This window comes from Falco rusticolus, chromosome 4 (genome assembly GCF_015220075.1).
Source record: "Falco rusticolus isolate bFalRus1 chromosome 4, bFalRus1.pri, whole genome shotgun sequence".
NCBI lineage: Eukaryota > Metazoa > Chordata > Aves > Falconiformes > Falconidae > Falco > Falco rusticolus.
The window spans coordinates 89,325,146-89,345,510 of NC_051190.1; the positions used below are offsets into that span (position 1 = coordinate 89,325,146).

Consider the following 20,365-nt stretch of genomic DNA (forward strand, 5'->3'; position numbering starts at 1 on the left):
ATGCATATGCTCACTAATTCTAACCTACCTTACAGTTTGCATTAAATTGCTTGCTAAAGATATGAGTCGTGTACTTTTCTAGATTTCTATGGCATCCTTTTAAAAAAATTGACATTACAGCTAACACATACCTGTTCCCTGCTACAAAAGCAATTTTATACTAGAGGTTGTAGAGGAAAGTTTGTAGTTCACCCCTGAATTCTTTTAGAATTGCTGGTTATATTCCATCTGGTCCTTGTGATTTGTTGCTATTAATTTTGCCTGTGTGTTCCATAAACCTGTATGTTCCATGCTGACTCTTTCAAGACACACCCCCTGGTCAGTCCCCCCATAAAGAACAAGAGCTGGCTTGGGAATCTCATCCAGCTCTACAGAGATGTGAAGAATTCATTTAGATTTTATTTTCTCTGCATGCTCCTTTAAGATTTCTCTTAATTTTCCTGGTGCTGCAGACTGTCTGGCAGGCTTCCAGAGCCTGAAGTGTTCAGAAAGGCATTTATTATTAGATTCTATCCCTTATGCAAGTTGTTCCTCAAACTCTTTTGGCCTGTCTCATGGTGTGGTTTACTTTTTATCTGTCACAAGTTTGAATTCTATTTTCAATTTTAGGCCCAAATTTAGCCTTTGGAAGGATGTTTCTGCAAAGCCACCTGCTGCAACAGGCTGCCTTGTCCCTACTGCTTAACCATGGCAGGTTCCTTTTTCTTGTTAAATACATTTGCCCTGAGCCCTCCGGTGTGGTATCCTTACAGTCTCCACATAATCCTCAAAGACATAATTACTTCAGCTGCCCTTCTGGTTTTAACAACCTTCTTCATTTTTAGGTAGTTCCTTTTTTTTTTTTTTAATGCAAGCACATATTGGTGGACTTTTTTTTTTTTTTTGCTTTACATAAAGACATACATAAGAGCTTTATGTAAGGAAGGAAAGGACAAAAGAGAAAGCACATCACTGTGTGCTGCAATGGACTGTGCCCACAGCACCTTCTAACTCCTTCCCTTGCCTTCTGGAGGGGTACACAGCACCATGTGAAACTACGGCTTCTGGCTGCAGAGACTAACTCCAACGGCATTTGGAAACACGTAGGGACAGCTTCCTTAAAACCCAGGAACCTAGGAAATCCTTTGCACAAAAGGGTACTATGTGTATGCAGGAGACTCATGCTGAACATCTAGATTTGCAGTTGGTTGGCTGCAGTCCATTTTGCCTCCTCACCAGAATCTTAGCATCATGGCAGCCTTGCTTTCTTCATGCCAAGGCATCTTCTGAGCAGTCACTGACCCCACCATGGGCTGACTGGTCCTTAAAAATGACTGTACCATGATGCCAGTCCTGGAGTGAATATGTTTCTACTAGCAGTTCTTGGCATGCTGGCACTTGCAGTTATGGTATGGATTCCCTTCCATCTGCTTCCCTGCCTCGTCTCCCCTCTCTCTTGAAGGCAAGGCTGTTTACCAGCATCCCTGCTGCATATAGGAGAGATCTGTGACTGTAAGGGCTCTGAGTACATCTTCCCCAGGTCCCTTCCCACCACCCTGGGGGTTTGGCTGGGTAGGCTCAGCGCCAACTTTTATAAGCAGCTGTCAGACCTTGAGAAGCCCCAGTGGGTGCCTGCCCCTCATTCTTTCCCATGCTGCTTTAAAAGTCATGCTCTCATCCCCAGTGCCTGCCTGAACTACATTGCAGGTGTGCTTGTGCCTACCCTCTCTGATCCTTATCCACTGGCTTGAGCTGCCCTGTCACTACTGCAGGCTTGCCTGGTGACCTGCATGTTGCCTGAAGTGCTGGTGAACCTGGTCTGCTCTGCTTGCTTGGGTGTTGTGGAATTTGCTGACTCTCAGCTCCCAGCTTTACTTTCCGTGTGGAGCAGTCTGTCTCTGCTGCTTCCAGACAGTCGTACAGGTCAGGTGGAACAAAGCAGCACTGAGGAAAGAAATGAGTGATAAATGGCAAAAGGATGCGGAGACGAATGTTCAAACAAGACAAAGTAGAAACAAAACTTGTGTTTTAAGGAGGGCATACGATGTAGTGGAGAGATTCTTGCCCCTATCCCTGCACTGAAAAGGATGAATGAAGAGGAAAAGATAAAAATACTGTTTTGGCCAAACTAAAGAAGAGAATAAAATCATGTGCCTGTATGGAAATGCCGGACAATTAAGTTAGGCTATCAGGAGTGGATGGCATTGGCCCAGTGCAAATCTAAGGCAAGAAAGGGGGGGGGGAAGCAGACCTGTTTAGATTAAAAGGGAGAACAAAGGAAAAACTGTATAGACCTAACCATTGGCATTTGTGCAGCAGCAGCACATATAGGTGCAAATATATATAGTGCTTTCCATACCACAAACTGGTTTTTTGGTGGTATCAAAAAAGAGTGGCTACTACTCACTACTACGGGCTACTACTGCTACTGAAGTAGTGCTGTGGTGTTCATGTAAAGCAGCATTCAAAATTTGTAGCAGTTCGCTGTGAATGTTACGGTCACATCTCCACAGGAGTAACAGAGACTTCTGGGAACCAGAGGCCTGTTGCAAGTTTCTTGACAGCAGCGGGAAACCCATGTATGGCCTCTGAAAGGATGCCATTACCACACAGAACATTTCTTTGCAGCCTCAGGTGGTTACAGCGTTTACATACAGCGAAGCACTTCAAGCAACGCTCAACATCCCTGGCAAAACACGTAGCATCCTCCTGAGGCTGTTGCCATACTGGTTTGCAAAGCTTCCTTTGCGGCAGTGGCAGGAGCCTGGGGCGTGTTTTAACAGCTAGTGTTTCTGCGGTAAGCCCACCCGTTCTTTAAGGGCTTCAGAGCTGTGAACTTTGCCAGCTATGAGGGGAAGAACTATGCAGTAAATGGAACTTTGACCCGAGAATTTCACCGGGAGGGTGTGGAGGGCAGAATGCAGAGACTGTGTGTAGCGGTGCTGCTCTTCAGAGCTGCAGTTGCTATGGAACTGTGGACTTGCTCTGCAGCGCCTGGAAAGATCAGCAGCTCTGAAGGGACTCTGGAGCTACGGTGCAGCACTGAAAGCACAGAAACCGTCTGTGGATGTCCTGTAACCATGACGCTACAAACCTCTGCGGGGAGGTGTGAATCATACAACGGCTACACACTGGTGCTGAGACCCGCAGCATGATGACACATTCTGTTCTGCAGAGCACTTGGGGCTGGGGCATGACGAGAGATTTGTCTGCAGCACCAGCTGTAGTGCGGGGGTCATGTGGGCATTCCCAAAGAACCTTAAGTTCCAGCACTCATTTGGGGTGATAAACGTGTGGCTCTGCCACCTCCCTAGAGCAGTGCATGCAGGATGCAGTGGACAGCCTGGCGACACATCCCTGCATGCTACCCTGTGCCCAGAGAAAAGCACCCTTTACGCACACCATGCCAGCGCGGTGCACTGCCCTGTACCCACGCTCCCGCCCTCGGCCCGGTTTGCTGGGCTTAGCGGTGCAGGCGGTGCAGTAAACCCCGTTTCGGGGCAGGGCCGCGGCAGGCAGGCGGCCCGCTGACGGTCCTTGTGCCGCGGGCACGCCCCCGTCTTCCCGCCTTTGCAGCACCAGGCCCGGCTCCCGTTTTCCCGCGCCTTCGGGCGGTGCCCGCCCCAGCCCCGCCCCCCGGCCTCGTTCCCGCCCCTGCTCGGCCGCCCGCCCGCTGCTCCCCGCTGCGCCTGCGCGCGGTTCCCGCGCCCCTCTGAGGGGGGCGCCGTAGGTGCGCGCCGTGCGCACGCGCGCCGTCCCGGAAGCCGCCCCTCGGCGTGGGGGGGCGTTGCGGTGGCATGGCGGAGGCGCGACCCGGGGCGGGTAAGCGTGGCTGCTGTGCCCCGCTCCGCTCCGGGGGCAGCCGGGGGCCGGCGGCGCGGGGGTGAGGGGGGGAGAGGAGGAGGAGGAGGAGGAGGAGGAGGAGGAGGAGGGGCGGTGGTGGCTCGCGGCGCCGCTGCCGGGCCGGGCCGCGTCCGGGGGCTGGCGTGGCGAGGGGCGCGGGCTGCGGCAGCACCTGTTGCCGCCTCCCGCCGCAACTTCGCGGCGCCCGCGGAGCGCAGAGCGGCCTGCGTGCGGGGGGGCTCGACCTGAGGAGGGGGGCGCGGACTTCCAGTCTGTGAGAAACGAACGGCAGAATCGGTACAGAGAGCCGGCTCGGTTCTGGAAAACTTACAGCTTCCTGCCCATGCCTGCCGCGGACACCCAGCGGAGGGGTCCCGGGCAGCAGGGGGTGCCGCGGCGCCCGGGCCGCGCCGGGGGCTGCCTGCAGCGGGGGAGGGCGGCCGAGGGCCCCCGCCGGGAGCGCCGCAGGGTGGGGAAGGGCTTGTGTTCGTCCGTCGGCTTTTGCTGGCCCTTGGGCTGCGGGTTCAGGTTAACTTGGGCTTCACTGGGTGTGGCTGTGGCGGAGCAGCGGGGACAGCCTCTCACGGCCCGAATTCCAGCCTCACGTTTAATGATTTACCGTGTGTTAAGGGCACGTCATGATAGAAGGACCCTTATGTAATCGTCTCGAGCAGGTAATAGAAATCACTGTTGCCCAGAGTCACTCGTGATTATTTAGCGTTTTCATCGTGTCTGTTGATTTTCTTGCAGTCTGGGTAGACTTCTCAGGTAATCTGTTGCTTTGGGGTCACTTGGTGAGCTGACTCGTCTTGTTGTTCATAGAGTCATCAGGTTTCTGCCAGAAGGAATCCTGGATGTTTGTGGCTGGTGTGAAGAAAAAAGTATGAATCTCTGCTTTTGCAGCACCCTGTTGTTAATTCAGATTAAGATTGTCGTTAGCCTGTGTCATAAATAGCATTCCCTATCTCTTCTATGTTCTTGGTAGTCTGGCTATCGTGATGGAAAAGTTATTGGAGTTCATTTTTTGATGGGATGAAAATGGGTCCGCAGCTGCCTTGTGGGAAGTGAAATGGCCTGGGACATGGTTCAGAGAGCAGAGGCTGACAGTTACAGTAAAGAGAAGCTGGTGCAGGCCGAAGTCTTCTTGTCTCTTTATCTTCCATGCTGTCAGGCTGCTAGTCAGCTCTGGTCCTGAAACCTTTTGTACTGTCTGTGTTTACTGCAATAAGGAAATAAATATACTGAGCTAGAAACAGTTTTACTGAAAAGCAGTAGATCAGTCTGGATGGTACACCATTTCTACATTTGCTTTATAACACTTAAGCTAATATGAATATTGTCACATGGCGTTAAGTTCTGGAGTTCATTCCTTGTTATGGTAATACATGCTATGTTAGGAAGAACTGTCTCATAGGCAACCTTTGGACTGTGCTTGTGCAGTATTAGGATGGGAACTGGCTTTTGCCTTGCACCTTTGTGGACAGAGCAAGCATATGCTTTTGAGAGCTTAAATATGGAAGAGATTTTTGCTCTCAGGGTAGATCGGGGAAATGGTTGAGGCTGAAGAATGACAGTTTGGGGTCATGGCAGATTTGCAGACCATCCAGGATATTTTGCCAATAGTGAATGATTATTGAGACCCAGGGAACGAGTGTAAGAGACAAAGGGGAAAAATATAAGTAACAAGGTCATTGTAGAACGATTATTCACATTGATATACTAGTTTCCAGTCCTATGCACATGGAAGGGACAGGTGGTATTTGTATTTAATAGGCATTAATAGATTTTATTTTTTCCATCAGTTGCTGTAATTACTGTTGGATGTGTTTTTGGGTTTTTTTGTCTTCACAATGACAGCTGGGTCGTTATACACGGTACAGTGCATCATTAAACTGAAGATATCGGGGAGCTGCTATAAAGCTGTGAGTAGCCCACTGTAAGGGTGAACAGGAAAGTGAAACCTTATGTTTATTCTCCTTAGGCAAAATCCATTCTGTAGTAGGTATTCTGTTTGGATGATGAACGTACTTATGAAGTTGTATTTCTTCCCTGCTTTTATATTTCTCCTATACCATCTTGAAATGGGCTAGCTGAAAATTAACATTCTGTTCAAAATGTGGACGCACTGAATTTGGGCGGTAGCATAAAAGGACAAAACCAAAGCCCTGTGCACCAATACACACAGGGCTCTGACTAGCTGGAAAGCAGCTCTGCAGACAGTGACCTTGGGGTCCTTGGTGGACTATGAGCAGACCATGAATCGGCAATGTGCCCCCTCTTTAAGGAAGGCCAACAGTATCCTAGAGTATGTTAGGAGTGTTGTCAGTTTGTCAAGGGAGATGCACATTTCCCTCTGCTCAGCACTGGTGAGGCCATGCCTGGAATGCTGTGTCCAATTCTGGGCTCCCCTGTACAGGGAGGACATTAGTACTAGTGAGTGAATTCAGCAAAGGACCATGAAGATTATTAAGGGACTGGAGCATCCCTCATATGAGCAGTGGCTGAGAGAGCTGGAACTCTTCAGTCTGGAGAGAAGACTCAGAATGATCTTAGTGCTGTGTACAAGGACCTGATGGGAGGGGGTAAAGAATATGGGGCCAGATCCTTCTTAGGGGTATTAAGTGGAAGGACAAGGAGCAACAGGTACAAATTACAACACATGAAATGAACAGAAGAACAAGCCTGCTTACTGTTAGGATGGTCATGTACTGGAACAGGTTGCTCAGGAGAGGTCATGGCGCCTCAGGTCTTGGAGATCCTCAAAACGCAGCTGACCACAGTCATGGGCACCTCGATCTAGCTAACCCTGTTTGAGCAGGGTATTTGGAGTAGATCTCAAGAGGTCACTTCCAGCCTCAGCCATTCTGTGATTCTATGGTAATGATGATTTTGTGTGTTAATCTTTCTCTAACAGTTTTTGGCAAGAGTTGTGGGAAGGAAGCATAGCTTTTATTAGATGAGCTATTACAGTTGGAATAAACAATATTTGGGCAGGCAGATTGGTTTGCATGTAAGTGGATTGCACTGCTTGAGCCTGAAACAGTGTAGCTTCTGTTTAGGAAGCAATCCAACCTTTTGTAAATCTGTGTTATCTCTGGAAATGGTGGGCCGCTGCAGGGGAATATATAAAATGGTCAGAGAAGACAGAAAAGATCAAGCTTGGTGTTCTTGAGGAAGAGGTTTAAAGCTTTCAATGCGATGGGGAGAGCCTCAGGTTTTCATAATGCACCGTTCCTGGTTTTTTTTTGTGGTATGGTGTAATACAGGTACCTGTATTAAGACCTGCAGGAAGTGTCTTCCCTGTAACTTGTGCTTTGCATTCAGCTGGCTGGACCATCTCTTGTCTGGCTATGGGCAGTGCTGACACAATTACATTGTTGTGTATGCACTCTGTACTGTCATCTGTCTTTAGGTGAAAGAACAGGTTATGTGAATTGCTTTAAAGCTGAAGACATTTGTCCTGCAATTACCTTTGTCTTTTATTGGGAGCCAGTATATAAACTGAACAAATAGAGTATGCTGAGTTGGAAGGGACTCGGAAGAGTTATTGAATCCAACTCCTGACTCCACACAGGGCAACCTAAAAATTACACCACATACCGAAGAGCATTATCCAAATGCTTCTTGAACATTGAAAGTCTTGGGGCCATGGCCACTTCCCTGAGAAGCTTTTTGCAGTGCTTGACCACCCTTTCATTGAAGAACTTTTTCCTAATACTACCCAATCTGAACTTCCCTTGACACAGCTTTAAGCCATTCCCTCGGGTCCTGTCACTGGCCACCAGGGAGAAGATGCCAGCCCTTCTCTCTGCTCCCCCTTCTGAGGAAGCTGTAGACAGCAAGGAGGTCACTCCTCAGTCTTGAAGCTGAACAAAGCCAGTATTCTCAGCTGCTCCTCATAAGTCACGTCCACCATCTTTGTTGCCCTCCTTAGGACACATTCTAATAGTTTTATGTCCTTCTGGTATTGTGGAGCCCAGAATTGCACACACTGCTCAAGGTGACACTATTTTTGGTTGAATTTGAGTATCTCAATAAGAAGTGGTCAATTAAAAAAAGTGCTTGTCCAGTCAGAAGGACTAATCAATGTTGTTTATTTAGTTCTAGTTTTGTATTGATCTGAAGTTTCAGAAGGAAAATTGGAGTTCCTTCTATCTGGGAGATAGAGTTGAATTCATTTAAGGATAAAGAAGTACAACCTCTGACATTTATTGTGGACTCCTGTGCTCATATATTTTTCTGGGTGGATTCCTTAAATACTTTTTTTTTAACTTTTATTCTTAATTATCAACTTCATGCAGTATCTGCCTAATTGAAGTACATTTTTTAATGGCTCTTCAAAATCTAATTGGATGTAGCTTGCTGAAACTATGCTAAGAAATGTCACTTACTCATGATGTCTTTAAGTGGCACCTTCAAATGTCATTATTGTCTTTATCAAAAAAGCATTGAAGTTATTAAATTTGGGGTAGTGGTCCCCAAAGTAAACTCTGTTTTTGAAGTAGAGCTTGTGCTTTTTAAAATGAGGCATGTATGTACTAGTTTTCTTCATGTTCTTAAAAGTGTCCTTATCAAATAATTTTTCTGAAGGATAGTTCATGCAGACTACCCAACTTTTCTGGGGCATTTTGGCTCTGTCTGCAGTGAATGCTGAAGTGGTGTACTGTTATGGCAAGGCAGGCATGAAACCATGGGAGTTTCATATGCTTGGGTTTAATTCACATTCAGCATCTTAGGGATATTAAAATCTGCAATGCAACCTTTGGTTGCTTCTAAAGGTGTTGTGATTTTTTTTATTTTATAGAAGTACAGACTAGAATCTAGCTTTGGCCATTCACTTTTTCTTGGGATTTTTGTGTATGTACAGGTAAAAACATGTCTGAGGAAACATGAACCAGTGTTAGCTGCTGATTATTAGACTTGTGTATGTATTTTGCTGTTTCTTGTCTTGCCAGGCAGAAATCAGTTTTAGTAGAATTTACCACTTTGGAATTTTTTTTGTAATGTAAAAGCTGACAGTAAGAATAGGAATCCTATTCATGGGTGATATATAAAGTCCTAATGAATTATTCATATTTTGGAGGTGCTTTTAAATATCTGAGTCCTGGTTTCCCATCTGTTTCTTCAAACTTAATAGATTATTTGGAAAGTGATTTAAAAGATACCACTTGCACGGCTAAATGTCAAGTCCTGGTTATGCTTCTTGGAGGCCATACTCAAAAGCGTATTTTAGAAAGCCAGCATTTTAAAGCCATGTCCAGCATGTTTTTCTGTGTCAGTATAAGATAGTATATTGTACTGATCTACAAAGCATACTTAATCAAGCTTATTTACAGCATTCATTTGAAAGCCCTCTGCAGCAATTTGTAATTCATGCATGCATTTTATGTACCACATCTCATAACCAAAGAAACAATGGTCTTTAATAACAGAATACACTTTTTTTAGAGGCAAGCTATGTGTTTTTTGAAAAACATGTCTTTATAATATTAAGAAGCCATTTGGTTTACCTTGTTATATCTATCCATCAAACTTTAAATTTTAGAGTGCACAAAATAAATCTTAAACCAACTAATAAAATGGGTTGCTTCAAATAAGTTTGTATGTAATTACAGGATCGCATCCTGTCTTCAAATCAAAGTATGTGAAACCATTTTAGGTAATCTATACTGAGCGACTGCTGTTTACATTATAATGTAAAAGGACTACAATCTATGTTTGTAGTCCTCTTTTTTTTTTTTTTTTTTTTTTTTTCTTTAGTGCTAGAAAACAAACTGGCAAAAGACTGGAAAAACTGAAAGTAAGTGTAGTTGTAGAAAGTAAAAATTACAACTTTATATTTTGAGTTCTTTACCCAAGATGCATGTGCTGAATTAAGAAAAACAGAACATTTCCAGGGAAGCTGCTTGCAGTCCAGATTCTTTCATATGTATAAGCCTAATACTTTATACCTTTATATACTTTATATACCTATATATACTTTATATAGGGTCTGCAGTCCTAATGATAGAACAGAACAGTTCAGCTAGAAGGCACTTAGAGTGTTCAAGTCAGCTGCCTGACCCCTTTAGGAGTGACCAAAAGTTAAAGCATGTTATTAAGGGCATTGTCCAAATGCTTCTTAGAGGCTGATAGGCGTGGGGCATTGGCCACCCCTCATGGAAGCCTGTTCCAGTGTCTGACTACCCTCTTTGGTAAAGAAATGTTTTTCATCAAGTCTGAACCTCCCCTGAGGGACACTTTGTGCCGTTCCCACCTGTCCTGACACTGGCTACTAGGGAGAAGAGCTCAGCACCTCCTTGCCGCTGCCCCTCCCCTTGAGTTAAGGTTGAGTTTTAAGTCAATCCCCAGCTGTTTTGAAAGACCTCTGTCTGATGTTCTGTTTCAGTTGTCTGAAACTCAGGTTAGTATTACAGTTTTTAAAAAATCCCCAAGCACTTTGTATTTGCCATTTATATCTAGTATAATAATAATAATACGTGATGTTATATAGCATAGCATATGATAATACAATATTCTATGTTATATTAAGAACATATACTGTATTACAATATCTCAACATATTAAATGTAAGTAATGTAGTATAATAATGTGTAATTATATATATGTATTGTCTTTGCAAAGAAAGTGATTTCAACTGTCTCTTTAAAAACAAATATAAATTGGGTTATGTGGTTAAGAACAATCTTAAATTTGATTTTAAATTCCTAACTTTTTGTAAGCTTAAAGCTTCACTTCCATGAAGTTGTATGTTGTGGGGTTGGGTTTTTTTGGCTACCAAATCCCTCATAGTAGTAATAACCATTCCTGGAGGTTTAAAAAAACTTCTTCATTTGAAAGTAAATGAAATTCACTGAAAAATGTTAAAATGATTTGAAGTGTTCTGGTTTGTCCTTTCCTTCAAAATGTAAATTTCCACAATCTTTATTGAAAAGTTAAAATCATAGGTAGCTGAGAGACTCGGATAGCATTTGGCTTTTGGAGAGTCTCTTATGTTCATAGCCCAAGTGCTTGATTCTTTTTTTGAATTGTCCTGAACCAGGAATAAACTGCACCTGCCCTACCACCAGAGGTAACCTACCTAACCTGTGAAATGAGTACTACCTCCATGAAATTTTAGAAGCCTCTCTTCTTTTTCACACTGCTGTGAAAAAAACAATCTGCTACAACCCATTAGACTGTCCCTGACATTCACCTGATAATTCCTGTTGCGGGCAGGCCCCTCTGCCACAATGTGATATGAAATTGAGCCACATAGGGTTTCTAAGGTGCACCTCTTTCTTTTATCTAGAGACATAAAAACAACAGAGGATCTCTTGCGTAGAAATACAGTTCATATTGATGGCCTCGTAACAGAAAAGTACTTTTGCAAAGCTGCTCTGGGTAGTCCCTCTACCATTTGATATGTCTGTATGTGGAACAGTGTGATCAGAGTTCATGCAAGCATTTACTATTGCTACTCTTTGGCTGATGGATTTTAATTTATATTCAAAGTTCTGTGTAATATTAAAATCTTAGGGTGTAGACATTTTATTTAAAGGACTCCTTCAGGTTCATGTGTGTATGTGAACATGCTAGGAAAAACTTGAGCACGTTAAACACTGATTATCACAATTGCATGTGTTATGCCTGTACAGTGCTGCTTCAAATGTTTTTCTTTATGTTTTTATATTCTTAACTCTGGGTCATCACAGTCTTTCTGTAAAGATGGCAAGAGAAGGTAACCTCTGCAAATCATTGTATGATTCAACTAGTTTTTCAAGACTTGTTGCAGTTTTTCTGTCAAGTGTGGGGTTGATTGAGCTCCTGGGTCTTTGCATGTACGGTAATTCTGCTGAAAAGAAATGTTTACTGTTTAATAGTCTTAGACATGTGTTTTTACTTCTTTAATTTTTAGGTGCATTGAATTTCAGTCCTGATACTGCTGATTCCACTTCAGGAGAAAGACAACCTACAGATCTAAACTGGGTGAATAAAGATAGGAAAGATCCTAACAGTAATCAGAATAGAAATAATTTATCATTTCCTAGTCTGTCCTCTGAAAGAGGTATAGATTTTGATAGCTCTTCCACAAAGCATCATGGCTTTTGTAATCCAGAAAGTCAATATGGGAATTCTGAAGAGTTCCACCAATATTTTGGTGCCAGTAAAAGTTTGAAGAATCGCAACTTGCAAAGCCACAGGTGGCACAGATCAAGAAACGATAGCACATGTACTCGAAGTAAGATAAGGCAAAGTACTGCTGATGCTGGTCCGGGCGTTTCAGATGCTGCAGTAGTACCTGGGAGAAGACCACCTCTTAGAGGATACAGTGACTTGCTTTCCTCAGAGAGTGACAGGGAGGTACCTAATGCAGATAGCAGAGGAGCTAAGCCAAAGAAAACACATCTGATGCATGCATCTGGAAGAGGATTCAGGGAGAAGGGAAAGCAAGTACATGACCGGGAAAAGAGAGTGAGCTCTAAACAGAAAGCAGAGCTGTTTGAAAATGTTCCATCTTTGGATTTGACTCAGTCTGACTCTTCAGAATCATCTGTTGGAAAGGCATTCTGCGATGCACCTGTTGGTAGTGGGGATGAGCAGAAAGGCTACAATTATGTAAACAAAAGATATCCACGGAAGCCTGTATGGAATAAACCCCCAGCAGAAAAGGAGTGTCAGAAAAGACGTGATTCTCACCGTAGTAAAAATACAAAAGTAGGTAAGAAGTCTTCTCTTGCGTATACTCCAAAAGATAAAAATGAGAAGAAGAAAGAACTCTCTGTTCACAAAAATGATGAAAACTTGACCAGTGAAATCAGGCATGAATTGTCCAGTTCTGTCAGATGTAATGGAAGAAAATTTCTGCTAAAGGGGGATCAGGCACCTGCACTTCATTTCAGCTGGACCCAGTACTGGAAAAAGCAAAGTGATGTACCAAAAAACAAAGAAACTCATACAGGTAAGCTTTCTAGACTGTCCTGTACTCCTGTATTAAAGATATGATCTTGAATAATTTAAACTGCCTTCCCATTTGAGTAGCTGAAGAAGCTTATGATTTCACGTTGGATCAGTATCCGTTTCAGAGGGCAGGTTAAACGTAAATGTGTGGTTTCTGAGTGGAGATGTGTTCTGTAAGTTTACTAGAGAAGAACTGATTTTGTTTAAAGTTTTCATTTATTTTACTACCAAACTGCAAAAGATGGCCTGGTCAGGCACCCTGTTAAAACATGTATGTTGTGGGAGCGAAGAGTAAAATAGTGAGCATTCTGGACAATGGGACTTGAGAGGGACAGTCAGTCCTAAAACTGATTTTTGCAGAGTAAGTTTTCTCGTGTTTTATGTAGAAGTAGGAAAATGCCAAATAGAGGAACTGTATTCTGGTTTTTTTCGTGTGGTGTTTTTTTTTTTTTTTTTTTTTTTTCCAGTGGTAGTATCAAAAGGTAATTAGACATAGATAAAATCCCTGGGTACAATTTTTGGAAGTTGAGAATAGAAACATGTGACATTGACAGTGTAAAGCAGACCCACAGGTTTTGACTGTCTGAGTGAATTTTGTGCCAACTCGTACCATTAGGGACTTAAAACATTAAATGGAAATCAGCTGAATCTCTTCAGTGCCACAGTGCTGGTTTCTGTTTCTAGCCATCTAGATAGCTTTTACTTACTGTTTTAGTTAAGCTTAAGTGTGCACTGAGAAAATAGTCTCATGTTATTCATAGCACCCAGTAGAAGTATTTGTGTTTTCTTGCAATAAGGAGAGGTATTTTCCCTTTTTTTTTTTTTTTTGGCCTTTTACAGTTGAACAAGCGCTAGGAATTATATTTAGTTGTTTTTTTGCAAAGCGTCTAAACCTCATCTGCTCTTGCCCAGAATAACAGAGATGGATAGACTAGCTCCTCTTACCTTCTCTGTGGTATTGAATTGTTTGAAGGTTTTGCTTCTCGGAGTCTCTTCTCTTTCAGAACTAAGAAAGTAGTAGCATAATCAGGAAGTGTAAGAGAGCTCCAGTCAGAAACTTCGTTCCCTTAGGAGAAACTCAAGGATCAAGATCTTCCTTGACACTAATTTAAATACCTTAGCTTTCTCACTTCTAGGTTCTACTTGAATTACAAAATTAAAGATAACTCAGTCTTTCTTCCAGTATTACTATTAAATAAAAATCATCATATGAAAGAAGCAGGAAGAGAAGTAGTAATCTTTTATAAGATACTTAAGGAACATCCCCCTCCAAAATGGCAGTCTTTCTTTGTATGCCTTAGTTAGGAGCTATTTTGGAAGCAGTATCTGCCACTGTTTTCAGGGGACTGAGGCTGCGCTTTTTAAGTGTTTTATGGGACTGCTATCCTTTCTGGGTATGGTATAATTTTAGTTTTCTGGTGAAAAGAAGTATGTTTTAGGTGGGGATGCTTTCTTTGCAGCAGGTGATATTCATAGGGCACTGAAAGCAGAAATGGCTCTTAAGTCTACTATCTTGTGGTGCTTGATGTAGGAGGGCTGGAAAAGAAGCTTGAAAGTGCTGATATCCTATTAAGGAGGGCAAAGAGTGTTAACACTTCCAAGTTTCCAGGCATCCATGGGCTTGCTTTCAGTCATGTGTGGTACAAGCACATTTTGAATTGATAAGTCATTTTTCTTCTGTTTTTTGTCCTTTGTCATGAGTTCTAACTTCGCTTGCATTGGCACCATCTAAAAATGGTATGTTTTTACAATATAAGCTTGTAATCAAGATATTTTAAAATTCTGTGGACTTAGATCAAATAGCATTTCTAAGGTGTATTTGGTAGCCTTACCTTGATGGGAGAGTTAATCTGGCAGAACTGAAGTTATGTGGTGCCTCTGTTGTGCTTACACATCTAACTGTTTTCGGGCTGTTTTGTCTTTCATATGGATTTCTTGCTTTATTTTCCAAGTACTTTTTCACCTTCTCTCACATGGCTTAAAAGGCCCTGTGCTTTGACTGTTGTTTCCAAGTTACTCCACTCCTAAAGCAGTCAGTTTGAGGGGTTTATTTCTGTAATCCAGGTACTTCACTGCTAATATTTTCGTGCGGTCTTCCAGGAATACTCGAGGATGGGGAATTAAATTTAATTTTGGCTGAAACTTCTGTAGTTAAGAGCTTTAAGCTTTTTGGTTTAAACTTTATGTGAAGGTAGATTTCCCAGTAAAATCTCAGACTTCTGCCAAATTTAAAACTGTTAATTTTAATTAATATTTAATTTAAAATTTAATTTTTAATTCATAAGATCAGAATGATTGCTATTCAACAGGAATTATTGTTGCCATTTTTATGGGAATCTTATACTCTTCCTGCTCTGAGACTAGAGAAGTAGCAAGTATCAAATGAGAATCTTCAAGGAGTAAGCTAGTACCTTGCTTGTAGCCACACAGGAAAAATAAGTTCTGTTATAATTTAAATGAAATCCTGGAATTCCATTTGAATTTTGTTTCTCAGCTAGCAGATGTTCGATGTACAAAGTAACATATTCTGTTTGCAGGGTCATTGATTGAACAGCTGACCACAGAGAAGTACGAGTGCATGGTATGCTGTGAGGTGGTCCGAATAGTAGCCCCAGTGTGGAACTGTCAGAATTGTTACCATGTATTCCACCTGAATTGTATTAAGAAGTGGGCACGATCACCAGCTTCACAAGCTGAAGGTTGGTATTCTCTTTTGCAGATGTTTTCTCTCTCAAATATAAATAATACCATGATTCATGTGTTTCGTATGTTGGAAAATGACTTACAAATATTGTTTAAGGTAATTAGTAAGCTGTAAACCAAGCAAGTTTTAAGTAAAAAAAAATTTTTTTTCAGCATTCTTTGGATGCTTTTTATAATACTCCTAACTGTTTTGATTCCTTCTAGTATTCTAGCTAAAACTAGTTTTCAGGTTTGGATACATAAGTATAAGATTACTCAATGAAATCAGTACATCAAGATGCAAAGCTCTGTGGCTATGTTCTGATACACCAAGAAATGTCTCATCCTCTCATATGTGCTTGACTGAGCAGTCAAACAGAAACAGCACTCCAGCCATTATTTGTCTGCTTTTACTCAACCACTTCTCAGTTCTGTTCTTTGATAAACTACTCCTGAAATCCATCACTGGTGCCATGCAGTGAAACGAAATTCAGAGAAGACAGAGTTTCTGCATTTATCATTAGCTTAAACTGTTTCAGATTCTTTGTATTATATCACTTTTTGCAGCTTATACCACTACATGGTGCCCTCTGAACACTTTGGTGTAAGTTAAGGCTGAATTGCAGTCTCTGCTGTTTGCAGTTGTATGATACAGACACACTCTGAAGACCATAGTATTAATCTTTTCTGTACCCTGCTTGTTTAGCATTTACCATTCTTCCTGTGTCTTTCTGACTTTCTCTGGGCAGACTGAGGAAATACTGTCAGCTGCTTCCAGGTGTTTGAGAGTTCTTGCAGAAGGGATTGGTTACAAAGTTCTTGGATTTCTGAAGTTGCATAGATGGACTTCTCAGTAGGGCTGCTCATGCTTCATACTGGCAATAGAAAGGAAGTTAGAAATACCAGTACAAGATTTGAAACATAAAGGCATCAGAATGTTTGATTTTTGGGTAACTGAGAGTGACTACTGAGAACCTTTATTGCCTAGCTGTTTTTTGGTCATCTTCTTTGGAGTTCATTTTTCTCCCTGAAACAGCTTATTGCTTGATCAAAAGAGCATCTGCTTGTGTAAGGAAGGTTTTGCCTATCTGCCAAGACAGTGACCTTAGGTACTTGAATCCTGACAGCACTTCGAATAGCCATATCTTTTGGCCATTTGCTTTTCATATAAGAATTTGTGGACTAAATATGTGACCATTTAGGAGGGGAGTTGAGCTAACCCTTAATTGAGATAAGGTGGTGGCCTCAGTAGAACTGATTGCATAGCTCCAGTAAGGATGCTGATGCATATTTCTTGACTTGCAAGGCCCTGCTACCCTATCTTGATTAGAACTTCTACAGAGTGTATTTGTTTTCTGGTGGCTTGTGTCAGTGTAGTTTCTACTTTTCAAGCTTTGTATGTTGAGGAATTCACTAGAACCCTGGCAGTAATTATTGTCTACCAGAAAAGAAATAGGACACTGTAATCTACCGAAGTTGTTAATTCACTGTTTTTCTGGAAGAGGAAAAAAAATATTTTTCTGGACGTGATTTACTTTAAATCTACTTCATTTTGAAAATGTAATGAATTCCAGGAAATTTTACCTAATCTCAGCACTCAAACTTTTCACTGCTACGTTTCATTTCCTGCCTAGTGAGAATATTTTGTTCGTAAGATCAGTTTTGAGTGTTCAGTCTTTTGTGTTTTGAAGCAGCTGAATGTTTCGTGAAAATGTCCCTTCATTTCAGGTCTTACAGAAGCTCTGTTTCTATGACATGTAGTAGGAGGCTGAAAGTTGGATGAAGTTGATAACATCCTTGGTGGGGTATCTTCTCATATAGTTCTGTTTTCCAGATCAATAGTATGGGTATCTGTTATGTGGGAAAAGCAGGTGCAGATCACTTGGGGACAAGGCACAACATTCAGCAAGTGAAAGCTTTGGCTTCAGTGAAGGTGTAGCACTGCCACAATGGGAGCTCTGGGACACCAGGGCTAATCAAATGCAGACTCAACACAACAGAACCCTGCTCGGGAATGAAGCTCAAAGGAATGCACTGCAGTGCAGATTAACATGTTGTACATATGCAGTGTCCTGTGTTGCTCGTTAGTGAACTCACTGATGTAATGCAGGTGCTGTTTTCTGAATTCCAAGGTCTGCAGCTGGTTGTCAGGTTGGCACCTGTGCAAAGGTGGGTGCAGATGAGGAGGGGAAGTGAACTATACTGGGGTGGGAAGAAGGGAAGAACTATCCTAGGTTACTGTAACAGTTTTCTCGCACCCGACAGTATCTCTTTCCTTGGAGACTTTCAGGTATGTTATACTTAAGGTGTCTTCCCTCAGAGATGATTTTGCCTTGTCTTGATGGTCATCTGAAAAATGACTTTTAGTTTGGCCAAATCAAGTGAAAGAATCTCCTGATTATCATGGGGAGTCATAGGGCATTGCTTTATTCTTGGTCTGCTTACTTGTGGTTGACATCCATCGTTCAGGATTTCTACAATGTAGACTGTCAGCAGCACTCAGAACTAGAGAATAGATTTTCATTGTCTATTAGAGATGGCCTAGTCAGGAGGAGGATGAGGAGCCTCTGATAGGCATCACTGCCAATATGTGAAAAGATTCTTGCCTGTAAGGAAGAACATAACTTTCTCCTTAGCAAGCTTTTTTTCTAACATTTTGAATAATTGGTGGAATGTGACCCATGGATATTCTCAGCTAAGGTCAATCTGACAAAAATGCCTGCATTGCACATACTTTGTTATGTCTATAAAGGGAAAATTGTTGTCTCTTGCCCCCTTCTTCCTCCTGCTTCTTTTAAAAACTGATATGTCAGTGGTGTTTGACCTATGCCTTTATGCTGATGGAACAAAACATTAAGCCATTTACTCCCTTCTTTGCAGGGAAGGTGGTTTTACTGGCATTACTCATTTTGGTTGGAAGGGCCAGAGACATTTGAGTTATTACAACTGTTTCTGTATTCTGCCCCCTCTGCTGCCCCAGCCCTCCACTTCCAGATGAGCTTGTGGTCTGTACCAGTCCGGTATTGGCCTAAAAGATGGCTTCTGATTTCAGTGGTCTGAATATAAATCTACTTGACTATTTTTTTCTTTTTTCCCTTCTTTTTACCTTCAGCCATGCTGTTCAAGGGCTGAAGCAGTTCTGTGTACTTTGGATATTACACAAACATTACCACTTTTTTTGTTACTGGGACAAAAGCTTTTAATTATGTCCAGCTGAGAAGTCAAAGCAGTAATTTACTGATACTGATTATCTCATTGGAGAGCTACATAACACCTTTTAGAAAGTAACATGAAACTGACAGTATTGACTAGTATATTCTGCTATACCTGAGGTGATTGAAATCTTCTGTTTGGAGGGGGTTTTTTTATGCACCTAGCATTGTATATATGTTGAAAAGTCCTGCTGTACTGCTGCTTTTGGAAATGTAGCTTTTTAGCATTCTCTCTTTATTCCAGCAGATGTGTTTGGATCCTTTCTTATGTAATCACCTATGACTCATCATGTAAAGAGGAAAGTTGCTTGTTTGAAACTGCACATAAAGATCCATAATCTGTATCTATAATTCCCCCCTTTTCCTACTCAAGGTTCTCTGGAACCCGTTAATCCTTTGCAAGTCTGGAAACTGAGCAGATTCTTCACTGTGCCTTTATGACAACAGGTATACAGTAGGAAGTGGCAGGATTCTGGGCTGCTACAACAGACGCAGATTTTTTGTGGCTGTAAGTGCTAGAAATAGGGATGCTTGCAATATGTGTGGGAAAGATAATTACAAGCAAGGAATCTTTATATCCCAGAAGGAGGGAGAGGATAGCAAATACTAAATTTATAAATGGCAGTGAGGTGTGTTTGATTTTGCTTAGACGACTGTTCTGGAGTCTTTGGATTTCTGCCTGCTTCACTGCTACTCAGTGAGAAGATACCTGAGAGTGGAATGTTGATTCTGTAGGGTCATCCTTCTCTCTTTCTTCAGTAATCAGGATTCGTAAGGAATGGTTACAGGACCACTCCTTACAAACGTGGATGTCAGGAGTCATCCTACAGTCATTCTATCCTTCAGTAATTGTGTCTGAATCCAGGAAGAAAAATTTTATATCTTGCATTCTTAGAGGAAAACAACTGCATGCCCATTGTGGGTGGAGCCACATCCGTGTAGTTACGTCTTAAAGGAACCAAGGATAATCAATAATTAAGAAGCACAAAATACATCTTGAAAGGCTGTTCTACTTGGACCCTTACTATTCTCTAGAGAAGCTGTTTGTAGAGGACTAGACATCCTGCTCTGGGAGAGATGGCGATAGAAGAGGCCTTCTGAAGCTTACCTTCACAGCTTTTGACAAAGGTAACATGGAATAACAGTGAAAGAAATGTTGATAATGTAATAGTTAAGTATACTTTACAAAGTAATCCTGGAGGGAATCCCTTAGGGTTTAGTATGCTAGCTTTGGGATGAGCCACATAAGGTGCTGACAGCTTTGTCAGCAAATACTGCTGCCAGGTTTTACGTGTAGCTTTTAACACTTCTTTCTAAGATGTTTCTGTTTGTAGCAGTCAAAAAAAAAAAATATTGGTCAGGAAATGCAGATTGGTCTTGAATGTGAGAGTGTACTCTTTGAGTCACTGTCCTGCAGCTACTCAGCCCCTAATTGTACGGTGCTCTGCAGCAGTCTTGGTGGCACAGTGATACGAGCCAGGATGACAAGGGGCATGAATAAGCAACAAGTATTGAAAAGAATAGACATGCTTTAGATAGGCATTTCAAGTCTGTCAGGGCAGTCTGTAATCTGGATAATTCCCAGTTTGTGAAAAGTCACCATTGTGCAATATGATGGTTAATGTAAGAGGTCTCCGTTTTAGTTGATAGTGAGCCTAGGTGTGCCTGTCGTCTTGTCACACATAGGGTTTTCTGCTTGCAAGCCCTCC

The 20,365-nt window shown here is 42.2% G+C and overlaps 1 protein-coding gene across 2 annotated transcripts in view; it reads left to right on the top strand.

Moving 5' to 3' along the window:
- The first annotated feature begins 3,699 nt into the window (after positions 1-3,699).
- NFX1 (nuclear transcription factor, X-box binding 1) overlaps positions 3,700-20,365 on the top strand; it is a 75,290-nt gene continuing 58,624 nt past the window's right edge. For both annotated transcript variants that reach the window (XR_005103711.1, XM_037383863.1), the window contains exons 1-3: positions 3,700-3,801; positions 11,720-12,763; positions 15,300-15,461. Coding sequence is in view for 1 of the 2 variants with exons in the window: in XM_037383863.1 (XP_037239760.1) it covers positions 3,777-3,801; positions 11,720-12,763; positions 15,300-15,461 (1,231 nt within the window). In the remaining variant the exon portion in view is untranslated. The remainder of the gene's footprint in view (positions 3,802-11,719; positions 12,764-15,299; positions 15,462-20,365) is intronic.